The sequence below is a fragment of the Alligator mississippiensis genome, chromosome 12 (genome assembly GCF_030867095.1).
Source record: "Alligator mississippiensis isolate rAllMis1 chromosome 12, rAllMis1, whole genome shotgun sequence".
Taxonomy (NCBI): Eukaryota; Metazoa; Chordata; order Crocodylia; family Alligatoridae; genus Alligator; species Alligator mississippiensis.
In genome coordinates, this window is record NC_081835.1 from 58,793,865 (window position 1) to 58,809,238 (window position 15,374).

The window sequence follows — 15,374 nt, forward strand, 5'->3', positions numbered from 1 at the left end:
GGCTCACTGTATGATCTTAAGCAAACTCTCCCTGGGTTTCCTCTGTGCCTGATTTCTCTCTTTCCACTTTGTGCTTAGACATCCAGAGCAGAAAACTGCTAACTGCTGTCACCAGAGCAGGGTTTTTAATTGAATTTATTTTTAAATGCCAAGGAGGAAAACAAAAATAAATGGGAAAAAGATGAGGAAATGTTTTTCCTTTTTATTTGGCCTTTCTATTTTTTAAAGGGTAGCTTCAACACATCTGACTCATCTAATTAGGCACAAATCCAGGTGTAAATATGAAATGTGTGTTGGTACCCAGAACATCAGACAAGTGCGCAGAGCATGTCACCGGGAATCTGATTATTTAGTATTTCTATAACTTATGAAGTGAAATCTTTATGCGCTCCTGAAAGACCACTTTGTGCAGTTTGGCTCTGGGGATGCATCAGCTCTAAAGCTTCAAAGTCAATACTAATTACCAATCCAGTGGGGACAGTAGATTCTGCTCCCCATCAGAGCCAGGTTCCCAAGTGAACCAGGCACACCTGAGGAGGGACTTGCTTTAGTTCTGAGCTGATTACATACATTACCAACCAGGGGAAATTTCAGCTTCTCACTTCACCTGTTTTCTCTTCTGCTCTTAAGACACCACGCTTGCTATGAAAGGCCTGAATCTTAGAGAAACTGATATCAGAGGCAGTTGCAAGAGCTGGCTGCCTGTCTGGATCGGTCTCCAAAACAGAAGCCCGACACAACCCTTCCAAAGAAACTCATGCTACTCACAGTGCGACAGACAAAGACCTTTTAGCTGTGACCACAGACTTGACGCACCTGTTTTACATAGTGCCTGACTACCTCTCACTGAACCTGGGGCGTTCTTGTCTGTATTCTGCCCGATCTCACAGTCCTGGAGTTTGACATTCCTTTGTAAAAACAGTATCGCGCTATTCACACTATTATTCCAATGAGTCCACTTTATAAAGCAGAAGACCCCCTGAAGCAGAGGTAGAAATGCAAAGAGGCAGAGGGTAGCAAATGCTTAAATATAAAAGTGTCAGGTCTGTAGTAACCCTTGGAATTTTACAGTTCCCTTCCCACAGACATGCCCCCAAAGTCCACTAAAGCATACAGATCCAGGGAGTGTTGCTAAATTGCTCCTTCCCTAATTTGGAACACTCAAGCAACATCTAATTCCAAAGCTATGGGTCATTTCAAACAGGGCTGCGTTTTTGTGGTTTCATTGTGGGGTTTTGACTACAAAAGACTTGACAGTCTCATATTCCTTGGATTCGTCTGCATGTTATGGTAAAACACAATGGGTCCATTCACAAAACAAAACGAGTTTTTACATAACAGAACATGCAATAAAAGCGCGAGAGAGAGAGAAAGAGAGAGAGAGAGGTATCCAGAGGAGAACTTACCCCGCGCTTTAGGCTCCTGAAGCAGTGGATTTTGGGTTTGGAGGTCATGAACTCGTTGAAGCGATGGGAGAGGGGTTCCTTTTGCTGCTTGGGAGACTGGGGGCCGTTGGGAACAGCAGAGGGTGAGGCAGAGGCAGGGGGAGGAGGAGGGGGCTGATGGGGGGATGTTAAAAGGGACATAAGCTACGTATAAGAGATGGAGAAGTGACAGAATAAAAACCAAAATAAAAAGATAAAACACAAAACGAAAATAAGCATCAAAAACAATATCTGAACATCCAGAAAAAAACAATTAAATAATTAAATATTTAAAAGCCATGGTTCAACAAAGAAGGGGAAAAGGAACGTTTAAGACTTGCGTTAAAAGAAGAATATGAGAAAATGGGTGGGTTAGTAACGCAACAAAAAAGCAACACCAAGTATCTGACAGAAAGCTCATGCAGACTCTTCCATGCAAATGCTACACAAGTTCCCCTGTACTAATTCTGTGGGCAGGTCAAAATAATGCATATGGACAGATTTTTCCAACTGCATATGTGGACACAGGCCCAATAAGGAAGGTACCTTAGTGCCCAGAGGTATTTCTATTATCCAGAAAACAAGAAGGCTCATTTCTTACTTCTTTCAAATCATGCTGCTCGAGTTCTTAGCTTTTTAAAATGATGCTGTAATTTTATGCTATAAACAAATGCAATGGAGGCATTAGGCCCAATTCTGCTTCCAGTCAGACAGCCTGATTCTCCCTTGCCCTGTGTTTTAAATGGTCACTTACACCAGTACAATACAAGTGCCCCTTTATGATTTGGTAGCTCTTTCCACTCACTCTGCCATCAACATAAAGGGTCAAATTAAGAGGCAGAGCAAAGAGGATGAGATCAGATCAGAGGTCTCACTCTTGACTGTAGTGGCATAGCTGTGAACAAGCTTTGTCCCATCACTCTGACACCTTCTGAGAACCCCAGGTAAACATGGCCATGCATTATGATATAAAATACAACAATGAAAAGAAAACGGGTTTAATGGATACAAAGTTAGCGTGAGCTTAAAAAAAGTCAACTGCATTGTAGAGGCTCAATTAGTTGTACCGAGAAAGGATGAGTTATCGCAAATCCCCATTCCCAGCCTCCCCAGCCACTGCACCCACTGAAACAGTAATGCAAAGAAGCACGGAGAGTTTTAGGAGTGTCAGAAGAGTGACACTGTAATAAAGCCGCCCCAAAGTAATGATGTTAGTTAGCACGCGTAGCATTCCAGAAGTGAATACAATCCCCGCTTTGAATTAGAAAACAGAAATGGCCATGGCAAAAGACATGACAACTAAAAAGTAAATAAATCAATAAGCAGCAACAGCATTTAAAATTATACAGGAAAAAAAATATTTTGAAAATAAAACAAAATTAAAAAGAAAACTACAACAAAACACCTACCAGGACAGCTATTAGCTTTCTGCAACATAAATTCTTTAAAAAAATAAAATAAAATCTTACTTGCCAGGACTTTTAAAACAAGACAGAAGTTACTGGCTAGTAAATCTACTAACGCTGAGCTGAAAACTGGAAGTCAGTACCTTATTTTTCTTGATGAATGGCCATAACTTGCCCTTCGATTTGCCACCAAACTTGGGCTCAGATTTTCCATCCCCTCTGGAATTGGAAAGGCTGGATTCAGAGACAGTGCGCTTCATTGGCTGAGTGAAATCCTCGAAGTCGATATCTCCCGGAGGTTCGAACCCTGATTTAAAGGCTTCTATTACCAACTGCGAATCCTGAAATAGATCCAGTACACATATGAACTTGCTGGACAAAGACTATGGTTACTGATACAATGGAACTCTACAGTGACGGTAAAGCCCATCTGCTCTATTAATGAGAAACAACTTTAATGTTAATTAGTCTTATGGTGCCATGAAAAGTAGAGTGCTATCCTGTCTAAACTGGAAGTCTGTCAAGTCGCACGTTAGCCACATACTATATGCAATTATGTTACCTATGTACTGACAGATAACAACTGATTGATGCATAACATGCTTGCTAGTTGGAACTACAAATGTAACAGATTTTGATGGGTGGTTTCAGCATCAGGTATAGCAGTAAGGTAAATGCATTTTAATCTAGCATCAAGATGAAAACCATTCATCAGGTTGTCTGAGACCAATCAGCTGAACATAAGCTTCAAACACAGAAAACATTACCATACATTTTCACATATAGCAGGGGTCGGCAACATTTTTGGACAGAGTGCCCAAAACACCCACAACCTCGACTTGTAAAATGTTGGCGTGCCAGTGGCGGAGGTGGGGGAGCTGCCAGGGGCCTGATCCTTGCTGTGGCAGCACAGCCCCAACCCCTTCCCCACCATCTGCCCCAAGGTGCACGTGCATCTGCCACCAGGAATGAGCTGGGCCAGAGCTTCGCAGACCCTAGCGCAGCATCCTGGCTGCCTGCCACAGCCGACCCAGGCTCTGGGCAGGCCCCTGCTGCCCACCATAGAGCTTGGGCTGCTTGCAGCAGGCGGCAGAGAGGCTGCAAGCAGCTGCACCAGGGTCTGCAGAACCATGGCCCAGTTCACTGCCAGATGTGGGTGCAAGCACACCTCAAGGCAGATGGCGAGGAAGGGGCCAGGGCTGCACTGTTAGAACAAGAATTGGGCCTCTTGCAGCTCCCCCACGTTCCCCCCTTAGGTGCACGTGCCAAGCAAAATGCCTTTGCATGCCATGCACTGACCCATGTCCCGAGGGTTGCCAACTTCTGACATATAGCATGCACTCCTCCCCTCCCCCCACAAAAAACTGGGGAAATTTGGGGTATCATGTGAGAAGAAAAGGGCTCCCTATGGGTCTAGAAATTTGGTGGGAGGGAGAAAGGGAGAACGGTGGCAGCCATAGCAATTCATGCTACCACAGCTTCTGCCCCCTCCATTAGGTGCCAAATTTCCAGATGCAAAAGGAGCTCCTCTCCCAGACCATACACCAGATCAGGCTGGCATGCAGAGCTGGTCTGTGTGGGGCCAGGGCACCAGGCATGACTTAGCAAACAGCTAGGGTACAACCCTGCGTGCTGGCTCTGGAGCTGTGTCAGGTCAGACCCAGAATGCCAAATCTGGGATTGTGCGCTAAATCTGGGACCACGAGCATGGTCTTAGCACCAGCGTGCCAGGTTAGGTCTGACCTTTTTTCCTTCTTGGAGCCTTCCAAAACAGGGTATGTGTTATATTCAGAAGCACAGAATAAATGAAAAAAAATACTCCCCACTCCAGCCCCCTCAATACTCTTCCCAACATACCTATCATCTAGCAGCCTTTCCTGGGAAGCAAGTCCTCATTTTACATCATATATACATTCTCTTTCCAAGAGCATTAGAGATATTGCACCATAGCGCATAAAGGACTCAGCCACTGACGTTAGGAACACTGTTTAACAGGAGCAATTGAAAGTGAAGGCTGACCTCGCTGCTTTGACCATATTTCATTACTTTTGTTCATATTTGTTTATAAAAGACCATCTCAAGGATGTCTCAGAGGATATGCATGCAGTCAGAGACCAGGATGGATTAAGCAAAAGCAAGGTACAGGGAAAGATTTTCACAAGCTTTTAAAAGGGATTTTGAAGCAAGTAGCCTGCTGAAAATTAATAACACATAGGCTTATTACTTTGGCAGGCGTTTCGGTACATCTCCTCCACAAACCTTAAACTGTAATGTGATACTAAAACGTCCCTAATTTTAAACATCTAATTAAAGGTATCATTTAGGTGTGAAAGTAAGAGCCACAGGGGGGAAGGAGTTAAAAATTAAAAATACATAAATTAAACCCATACATGTTACATTCCATACTAGTATATATCATTTCATCTTTATGAACTTTTAATTTCTTCTCCTTTAATTATACAGTATTCTTTCTATATAGTCAAAGCTTCCTTTCCCTACAATGGGGCTAAAAATAACTATTTCTCTTTATATATCAGAAAAAGATAATGTCATAACAGGAACTCAAAAGTCCATAACAAATTAATTTTATCTGCTGCCAGAGCTTGCAGAGGCAAATTCCATCCAGGTTCACTTAACAGTCACTGTGGCTTACTCTTGCAAACATGTCCTCTGCTTTATTAGAAATATTTTTTTTTTTAAAAGAGTGGAAAAGCAGCAAGCTTTGTAAGAATTCTAGAAATACAGGCTCAGATTCTATTCTCAGATAAATGTGTGCTGCTCCCATTGATCTTTTGATGGGAATGCTTTAGCAAAGACAGAATTCAATCTTGAGCAAGTATACTACTTTTTTCAAGTGGCATAACTAAGAATGAAAAATTGGCAGGGCTGCATCTGGGCAACAGACAAGCTTCTTGCTTTCTTTGCAGCTAAATTGTCATAAAATATTAAATCTATCCAATATACCCTGTCAGTTTTTAACATCATATTATGAAATGAAACAAAGGTGTTTTTTTCAGAGGACTTGCAAGAAATCCTCAGCTCTCTTTCGGAACTAAAGAAGAGGGCAACAGGCAAGGACATTCAAGTTCTGCTTGGAACTCTTTCAGCTTTTGAACCTGTCAGTCTCTAGAAATCCATTAGTCAAAGATGAGAACTCAAGCATTTTTATTTTACCGTACAGCAGCATGTCTATCACACCTGGCAGAATGCAGGTAATAAATGGCTTGGCCTCTCCACAGCAGAGGTTTCCTTAACGCAAATGTTGATAGCAACATATTTTTAATGGTCCCATTTTGGCTATTCTAACCCAGGATGACTATATGTAATGCTTCCCAGTCATCAGTTTGTAGATGGAAAGGAAGACATGAATGACATACTGATGCATGAAGTACCACCTTAGCAGGAAAGACAAGTCCAAGCTTGAGCCTGGACGCCTTTCGGAAACATTGTAAGCAAGACCTTCCTATCTGGGCAAGCACTCACCAAACAAAACTAAGATGAGATGCTGTTTAGGGGTTCTCCGTTTTATCTTGATATTCTAGTTCCCCTTTAAACTGTTGTGGTCCTCTTGTCACTCTTCTATTTTTTTTTTAAGTTATTCTGTTTTCTACTGTAAGCCTCCCTGTGCCTTTGTTGGGAAGGGAGGCATATAAATTGAATAAATAACTATTACTGATTCTACTTGGGTATACCTAGACCAGAAGAACAGACAAGACTCTAATGGAGCGTACAAAGAACTAGAAGGCAGGAGTTCCTGAATTCTAATCCTAGCACTCATATGACTCCCTCTGTGGCTTGTATAAGGCATTTAATATATATTCAGACATCCAGTGAGGAAAGGTATAATGCAAGCACTAAGTATTACTACACACCATGCAAACACAACTGTGGCACTTCCTAAGGAATTCACAAAATTGTGTTTTCAGTAAGTTAGTGAAATATAACACAATTCTAATGCTTTCTTATTATTGGTACAGTACAATTTTAGCACTATACATTTAGTGTTTCTTGGATGCTGTGGGAAAAGTTTCAGTACTGAGTGTACTGAGCAATACTGCATGTAGTAGATTTCAGTTAAAAACCTGAATTTCTGTTAAAAACCTGTATTTGATAAAAGGACTTGGAGATCCACATATGAAGTTCACTGAAGATGATGCAAAGCATTGTTTAATACTGCTAAAATAGTTCCAGTAATAGCTTTACCATCAATCTTTAATATCCTAGTATCAAGGAAGAAGGATTTATACATCTTCGAAGTCCTTCCAGTCTTCCATCTGAAATTTACTGTGTGATATTTTTTACAGCAGGTAGCTGCAGTGTCATCTACTTTTGCTGTAATCTTCTGTCAGCATCGTACTGTTGGTTGTTTTGCATGAAGAGCCAGATCCTGAAGTCACATTATTATAGGAGACTGTCTGCAGTCATTTAAACAAAAATTTCTAGGCTTAAAGGTTGGGGGAAAACTTGAAAGTGTAACCTGAGTGCAACCTAGGCTCAAAAACCAAAGGGCTTTTCCCAGTCTGGTTCCCTATGGGAAAGCCCAGTGTCTTGCACAAAGCTAGACTGTTTCTTCTCCCTGCCAGGGCAGGTTTGGGTCTTGTTTGTATTCATTTAACCACATGCCATCTGCATTATCAGCACTTTTCAATGCACTCTGCTTTGTTTGAATCTGACCTGTGCTGGCTCATTCCCAAAGCTAAATCCAGCCTGAAGCTAGGTAGGCTATTCAGGCTGCCGTTGCATACTAGTTTCTTTGCGCTCAGAGAAAGACATATCTAATAGTAAGCTACTAAGATTGCTGATGCTGAAGGTTTTGCAAGAAAGCGTCAGAACACACAACCTGCAGACACAGGGGCCAGGCAGTACAGGGGCCAGCTACTGTTGTCAAAGCATGTTACGTCTGTACAGGGCCCCAGAGGTAATACAGTTAACCAGATAATCTGGCTACATGAGCATGAGCAAAGCAAAAGATTTAGACTGCATATCTGCAGCAGGACATACGACCTTTTAACAGGAAAAGCCCACTGCATCCAAGGGCCCTGCCCTTGTTTGCTGCATTTTAACCATACCTTCCTGCTCTACCGCATCCCACCCAACATTATTCCTTCCTTCCACAAACATATAGCTACGTGACGCTTCGGACACGGACAGACTTTCAGTTCCAACTACCTTCCCCAATACCTTATTTTACAGCTTTATTATTCCTTTGCGAGACATATTCCCCAATTTCTCCCGCCTCCTTGTGATAATTTGCTTTTATAGTTTCCTCGCTTTAAACAATACAGACCAGATCAAGATAGAGCTGGGAGCATTTTTCTAATTTCAGAAGCTCCTTGTACTTATAAGCTTTGTATTAACAAAAGAAAAAGATGCTTTTTCATGCATTTCTCGTTACTCTGCCCTATTTTTCAAATGACTATGTAACTTCACAAATTTCAAATGAATTTTGAGGGAAAAAGAAGACTATTAAAGGCTAAAAACATTTTTGTTTCTCCCAAGTTAACTAAAGTTCTAGGGTGGAAGGTTTCAGGCTGATCCTTGGAAGGGATAATGTAGCAGAAAAATACCCATAATGTCTGTGTCCTCCTTTTGTGCAAGGAACCCATTTAAGAAGCAAGTGGAGCCTTTTAAGTGCATAGAAAGTTTGTTAAATATTTTGTGATTGTTCCATTGTGATGAGGTGTGGAACATTAAGCAAGGTTTGTTAAATATAAACACATTCTCACTCCAGTGGCATTTCTAGCAACTGCCATTTTCAACGCTTGAAACGTGAGTGTGTTTCATGAGTCTTCTGTAACAGAAAGCTCAGTTACCCATTTAACATTAAAACATCTGCATGCACTCAAAATATGATATATCCTCAAAATGACATGTATGTAACATCAATTTGAGGGTTAACTTTAGCTGTCTGCACAGGGCTAGCCTATTCCTCATTTATATTCTATCTATGGCTTCATTTAAGGGTTTGAGCAGTGCGTAAGCCTGGGCTGGCTCTCCACAGTGCATACATATCTTCCAGGTTAGCACCATAACAAAAGTACATTGTACTGATGATGTCCCAGCAGTACCTAAAATACCACCAAAGAAGAAACAACAACCGTCACTTTTTCTTTCTGTTTCCGTCATCTCCTAAGAAACTGTCAGTGGGAGCTGGCGAGTGCTGAGCAGAAAGTTATATTCTGAAACATCACCCTTAGGCCTCTGCAACCAATTAACTGCAATATCCAGGCTCTGAGCAATGAAAAGCTTAGAAGGGTCCAGTGAACAAGACATATGGGGAAATTCAAACAGTGAGCAATACACATGCTGTTTGTATTTGAAGCACTGATGTGATCCATGAAAAAAGAGCTGAAAAGCAGATGGAGACTTCATTTACCAACGGAGTGTGGGAGCACTGCATTCTCAACTAGACAGAAAACAGATCTGCTCTTGTGCTGCCTGTGCAACAGGAAGCACAACCAAACTCCTTATCAGAGTGATGTTCAGAAATTAAAATCCCCCAGTGCTCATCTGCAAATTGAAGGATCCAGACTAACAGAACAAAGGTGAATATATACATTGAAGAAAGCTGGACAGACATACAAATCTGCACATACAACATGTTTAGTGCTTCCATAATTAACAGAATAACTAAAACAAACATATTTCTGTAATGTTCCATTTGATTTTTGGTTCCATTGGAAAGCTAGAGTAGAATAAACTCTTTACCACAGAAGGACTGGTCTGGCCTATCATCTAAAAATGTGGTTTGCAGAAGTCTATTTACAAATAATCAAGTCTTTAAAAGATAGGATCCTATCAAAAGGATGCACCAAACCAAATCCCTAGAATGAACATTAAAGGAGTACATTTGACAAAGAAAACTTATTCGTTAAAAGGCAAATGACAGTATGCAAAATCTTACTAAACAAACACATCTACAAGAGGAACAGAATTTTTGCTTCAACAAGACAAAGCATCTAGCATTTATATTTTAAAACAGGCCTTAGGAATAGACCTATCCTTAATGAACCTATGACAAAGGATCCTTTTCTGTGCTCTAATTGGATTTCAGTTTTGTGTTCATTGTTTCTTCACAGAGCAGCAGATTGTAAGTCATTTGGTGGAAGAACCGTCGCTTTTGTTCTGTGATCATCCAGAACACAGCACAAGAGATCTAGGCCTGGGGCTTAAAGGTGACCCACAAATGTCAATGCAGAAAACAAGGTTCAACAATGCAACACTTACATTTTGCTGATCAATCGATTCAGCCGCCTTTGTTATTCCATCCAGACACTTCCCAATGATGGGGATCACCTGGCGGTCGATTTCGGAGAAGGTCTTCATGGATTCACCTAGTCTCACTATCCTCCTTTCCTCCATGTCTTGTATTTTCTAAAACATTACATATCATTGTGATCAAACATTGAGTTACACCACTGTTTCAACCAATTTCTTCCTGCCATACAGCAACTCCTTTTAAATAAAGTAATTTAAATATGACTTAAAATCCAGGAAAACAAAGACTGAAGGGCCGGTCAAAGAGTAGTCTCTTTGTTACAAGCAGTAGTTGGTAATTTTGCAATGAACATTTCTTGTTGGAAAATGCTCATTTGTCAAAACTGAAGAAGTGGAATTATATGGATCCTGATAAAAATGTTGCTAAGGAAGTTTTCCAGGTCCAGAACGAAATTCCTATAAAGATAAATTCTCTCTCTCTCTCTCTCTCATTCTTTGTGAAACATTTTGAAAAAATTTTCACCTGAATTCCACAAAGATTGTAAACAAAAGTTAAAAACCTCAAACTTTTGAGAAATGAGACACTAGTTGTCCAGATTGCCTCTACACATCACATTATGTTGTTTAAACCAGGTATTTTATTGTTCTCTATATGTGGTGCCAAGGATCTCCAAGTATCAAATCCAAGGACTTCTGGTTTAGAACACAGGAAAAGTGGAGGTTGCATATTCCTGTTATGATGGATTACAAAAGGATGCAGAAAGTGTATCCAGAGGACATGAATCAAGGATGCATGTTTTGTGTGGCATCATATAACCTGATATGACACTGGCTACCAGGAAGAATCCATACCATTTTCCTGTTAAACCTTGACCCAACCAAGAGCAACAGAAAAATAAAACAATTAAAGGAAAGAACACACTGATATCATTCTTTTAAAAAGTAAATGTCATTTTAACACTTGAAATAAACCACTGGAGAAGGCAAAGGTTTCCTTACCAAAACCAAATGCAATGCCAACGATAAAAGATTAATTCTGTAAGGCACTGTATGAAGTTTATACATAGCCTGGGGATGTTTTTATTATTATTATTATTATTACTACTACTACTACTACTACCACCACCACCACCTTAAAGTACCATGAAACTAAAGGGAAGATCTTCTAAGAAGTTTAAATGTTTGAATGGGAAAATGCCTGTTTGCTGCACAAACATGAATAACTTCTGAGCAGCTGGTAAACATTTTGAACAAGTTACAATCTCCCCTTCTCCCTTCCTCCTACTCCCAGTGCAACTGCAATAGAATAACAACTGAAGCAGCACAACTTCTCTATGAAATCCCAGGAATAGAAACTGTCACTAAAAGAGAGTAACTACTTCATGGTTTGATGCGTCAAGGCTGCTCTTTGATAATGCAGTGCTGAGACTGCTGGAGAGCAATGAGCTGGCGTCATATAATTAAACCTACTGGTTGCCCTTCCTTGTAGGTAACAAGAGATCTTATCCTCTCTTCTCCCCTCGCAAGAGCCCCAGTATCAAAGATCTCACCTGGAAGATGTTTGGTATGTGTGTGTAATAATGTTCATGTTGCTCATGGTTAAACTTCTGAAGAATGGATGAGTATTCTCCTTTGCTCTCTTCAGCCATTTGATGTCGTAGCTGAGCTTGGGATCTCGCCTGAGGAAAAGCCAGAAGAATATCCTATGTTACACTGCTTGGAAATAAACCCCATCAGATTAAGACTGAATAGTTTTCTCCATTCCTATGTTACTCCTACTGTATTTACTACTGTCAGCACACACAAAACCTTGGGGAAACATTGGCATATGGATCCCTGAACACTTTCAATTTTCACGGTCTCATCTCGTCTACTTCAAGTGTTTATTCCAAATTCATACAGCCAGAACTCTGTCCAGATTTTTCCTCTAAATGCTGTCATTTTTTACTTCCTAGAATAATTCACCACTGCACCTCTTGTAAATATGATAAGCTCTTGGGACCAAGCTTGTGATCTCTTTATACCAAAATCTTCCTGAAGTAAATGGGAGCTCAGCACATGGAAGACTTGTAGGACTCTGCTTTTCTGCTCTTAGCTCAGCTAAGCACTTTTCCTTATTCTCAGTTTGTATTATATGAACAAGGCATCTTTCTATCATGTTTACAAGCTTACTGGCAGATTTATTTCCTCTACTTAGTATGCCTCAGTTTACACCTGGAGAAGTTGATCTTTCCTTTTCCAACATATGTTCTTTCCAGCAGCATTTTTAATTCTGTGTTCCTTCGCTTCATTGTATGAATTAGGCTATACCAAGTTTGTCTTACCAGTATTTCACTTTAGACTCTATAACTCTTCCTTACCTCTCTGCATACAATGCCACTCCTCCCTCTCCATCCACAGCCTTTGGAAGCTCTCCTCTGAACAATCTACGCCCCTGTTAGCCAGTAATGATTTCTTCTGCGTTGCCTCATTTCAACTAATATGATAATGGTGATATAATTTGCATACATTTTCGTACTATGGTTTTTTTGGCAACAATTCTCCATTTGCGAAGATAAACTTCTCAGAGTGATTCCTTTGTATCTGAGGATTTTTCTCTTTTGAGTTTTCCTTCCTGAGGCCTTCTGTCATCTGTTTCACTGCCCAGTATTATTTCCCCCCAACCTAACCCATCTGTCTATGTCAGCTGTTTCCTTCCTTACTACAGACCTTTGCATAAAAGCCCTCCCTTCCCCTGCCTGCTACATGCCTATGCCTTCACTTCCTATTCTGACTATATTCACTTATTTGCCTTCTCTCTCTCCGTCCCTATTATGTGGGACAGTACACTGTTGCTCGTTCTGCTCAGCCCATCCCGTGGACCAAATGCTGGCCCTAGGGAAGTCAATGGAAGTTTTGCTATGGATTTCAGTGATGCCAGGACTGGCCTCGTAAATCTAAACCCTCATAAATCTAAACCCTGCACTTCTGGATCATCTGGTCCTGCCCCTGCTTTTATTCCAGGGTATGCTCTCCTAGCCTTTTCCTGCCAAGAGGTAACCTCAACCTGCAAGGCAATGGGGGCTGGGATTTTAGGGTGTCCCAGATTTGCCCTTCCCTTGGGTTTGGCACTGGTGGGACTTTCTAGGGGCTGCTTCGCCACAGGTAGTCCCATCACCATGATCCCAAACTCAAGTAAGGTGCAGTCTTCGGTTATACCCCTGGCCAGCTTAGACCCTTGCCTCCACCCCCAGAGCTATGCTGTCCCTGTCCAACCTGGCTACAAGTTCCTTGGCCCCTTACTGATGCCACCCCTTGGGGCTCCCTTGGCCCCAGATTTCTCTCTCTCAGAATCTGGTCTTGTTGGCTCTCATGCAGCTCTCATCTGGGGTCAGCTCTCTCCTCCTTCCAAACCACCTTCGGCCCTGGCTCTCCTACCTCTGGGCCCCCTCGTCTCAGCACTGTCTCAGACCTTCCTTTACATCTGATGGCCCTGTTCCAGCCATTCTCACTCTGGGCCTGTTTCTTTGACCCCTTCTTCTCTGGCAGTGGCCCCACCTGGACCTTTGGCCAAACCCAGGCCCTGGCCCCACCTCGGGTCAGTTGAGAACTCCAGGCCCCTCCAGGCCAGCGAGATCCTCCTGGGGTCAGTTCTCCAACCTACCAGCCCACCCTCACTCACAGGTCCACTCCCTCAAGCTCCTCAGCAGGTCTCCTAGGCTCTCTGCCCCTGTTTCTGGGCTGACCTGAGGCCCAAAACAGGTCTTATACACTGATCCCCTCTCCCTGGGCTTCACCTAGATCCCACATCAGTCTTCTACATTGAGCCCCTCAATCTGGACTCCCCCAGGCTTCACAATACATCTTATGCCTCTCGCTCTGGACTCACAATAGGTCTTCTGCACTGAGCCCCTTGCTCTGAGCTCACCCAGACCCGAGCCTGGGTCCCTAGGAACCTCCTCCAGCCCCATAGCTCCTACCCAAATCTCCAGGCTGCTTTAGGTGTTGCCCTCCATGCTGACCTTCTGAAGCTGCAGCCACCCTGCTGAGGGGATGTTCACTCAGCAGGCTCCCAGATGTTACTACTGGGTTTCTCTCCATGCCTGGGGTTATACCTGCTCTAAGCCCAGCCTTCCTCCTGAGTCAGATGACTCCCTCTACCAAGTCTAGCCTCACCTGCTGGCTTCCTGGGTTATCTGGCTCCCCATCAGCTCTGGCGCACACCTGCTGGCAGCTCCGCAGGCTGCCTGACCTCTTAAATTGGCAGGTACCCTAAGGGCCCTGCCACAGTCACTCATTCACTCTCAGAACTCTCTCTGCTAAAAAAAAAAAAAAAAAAAAAGAGTGGTGGCAGGGGAACACACCGCTCATTTTAGAGAGATAAATATTTGCTTTTGTGTTTCTTCAGGGAAACCAGCTCAGCAAATGATCTTAACACATTCTAGACGCAAGTTCCTATTAAAAACAATTCAAGACTGGGTTATGCAGTGAGCCATTCCAGGCAGACAATAGTTTCCTGACAATAAATCCATGAAATACCAAATCATGGAACATTTTGCTCATGATAGATGGAAGGTAAAAGTTTATGCCAAAAGGTTTCAAATCTCCGATTACAGAGAAAGGGGCCTGCTCTCTACCCATCTCTTCAGCTCACAGGTATCACACCTCATAATTTATTTCAGCTCAGTTCTGACATTTCTTGTGTAAGCACATTTAACTGTAAAAAGTTTCCTGGATTTACCATATATTATTTTCATTAACTAATTCAAGAACCCCCATGAGAAAGCACTGGCAATGAGGAGCAAAAAGAGGAACATCACATGCAAAACGCTGTGATGAAAATAAGAAAGATGAAGTGAATCAAAAGCATCCTCCATAGAAAATGCTCTCTGCATCTTCAGCTCTCTGCTATCTGCGATAAGGCAGAATGCAGGGTGTCAGGAATTTGGCTTGCACATAGTAAAATGCTAAGAAACCAGTTCAGCTATTTTTCTAAGAGAAGGCTGTATTTCTTATCAAACCTATACATAGCTATATAGGAATATAGATGAGGAGGGCACCGCCCCAGGCCTTCAAGTTTCTGTATTTGTAGACAACTTTCCAAACAGGTCCACAAAAACATCTATTCTGACAATCATGCACATCACAGCCACAAAGTATCCTATTAAATCTCCCTCTACAACATGCCACCAGTAAAGAGCAAGAGAGACACAGGTATTATAAATGCTTTACCATTACTATGGCAGGAAATTAGTCAAGTTAAAGTAGGCTCAGAAGATCCTAAGAATGGGACTGAGCTGTGTACTACTGAGGAAGGCTTTAAAAAAGCCAACCCATGGTCCATGTC

At 42.1% G+C, this 15,374-nt stretch overlaps 1 protein-coding gene across 12 annotated transcripts in view; it reads right to left on the minus strand.

Annotated features, from left to right (window-relative positions):
* FNBP1 (formin binding protein 1) overlaps positions 1–15,374 on the minus strand; it is a 136,984-nt gene that overhangs the window by 29,264 nt on the left and 92,346 nt on the right. For 7 of the 12 annotated variants that reach the window (XM_019500996.2, XM_019500992.2, XM_019500995.2 and 4 more), the window contains 4 exons: positions 11,599–11,727; positions 10,058–10,204; positions 2,974–3,171; positions 1,407–1,589 (listed from right to left, as the gene is read on the minus strand). In XM_019500996.2, coding sequence (XP_019356541.2) covers positions 1,407–1,589; positions 2,974–3,171; positions 10,058–10,204; positions 11,599–11,727 — 657 coding nt within the window. The remainder of the gene's footprint in view (positions 1–1,406; positions 1,590–2,973; positions 3,172–10,057; positions 10,205–11,598; positions 11,728–15,374) is intronic. The other 5 variants (XM_059715620.1, XM_019501002.2, XM_059715621.1 and 2 more) reach the window with 2 other exon arrangements.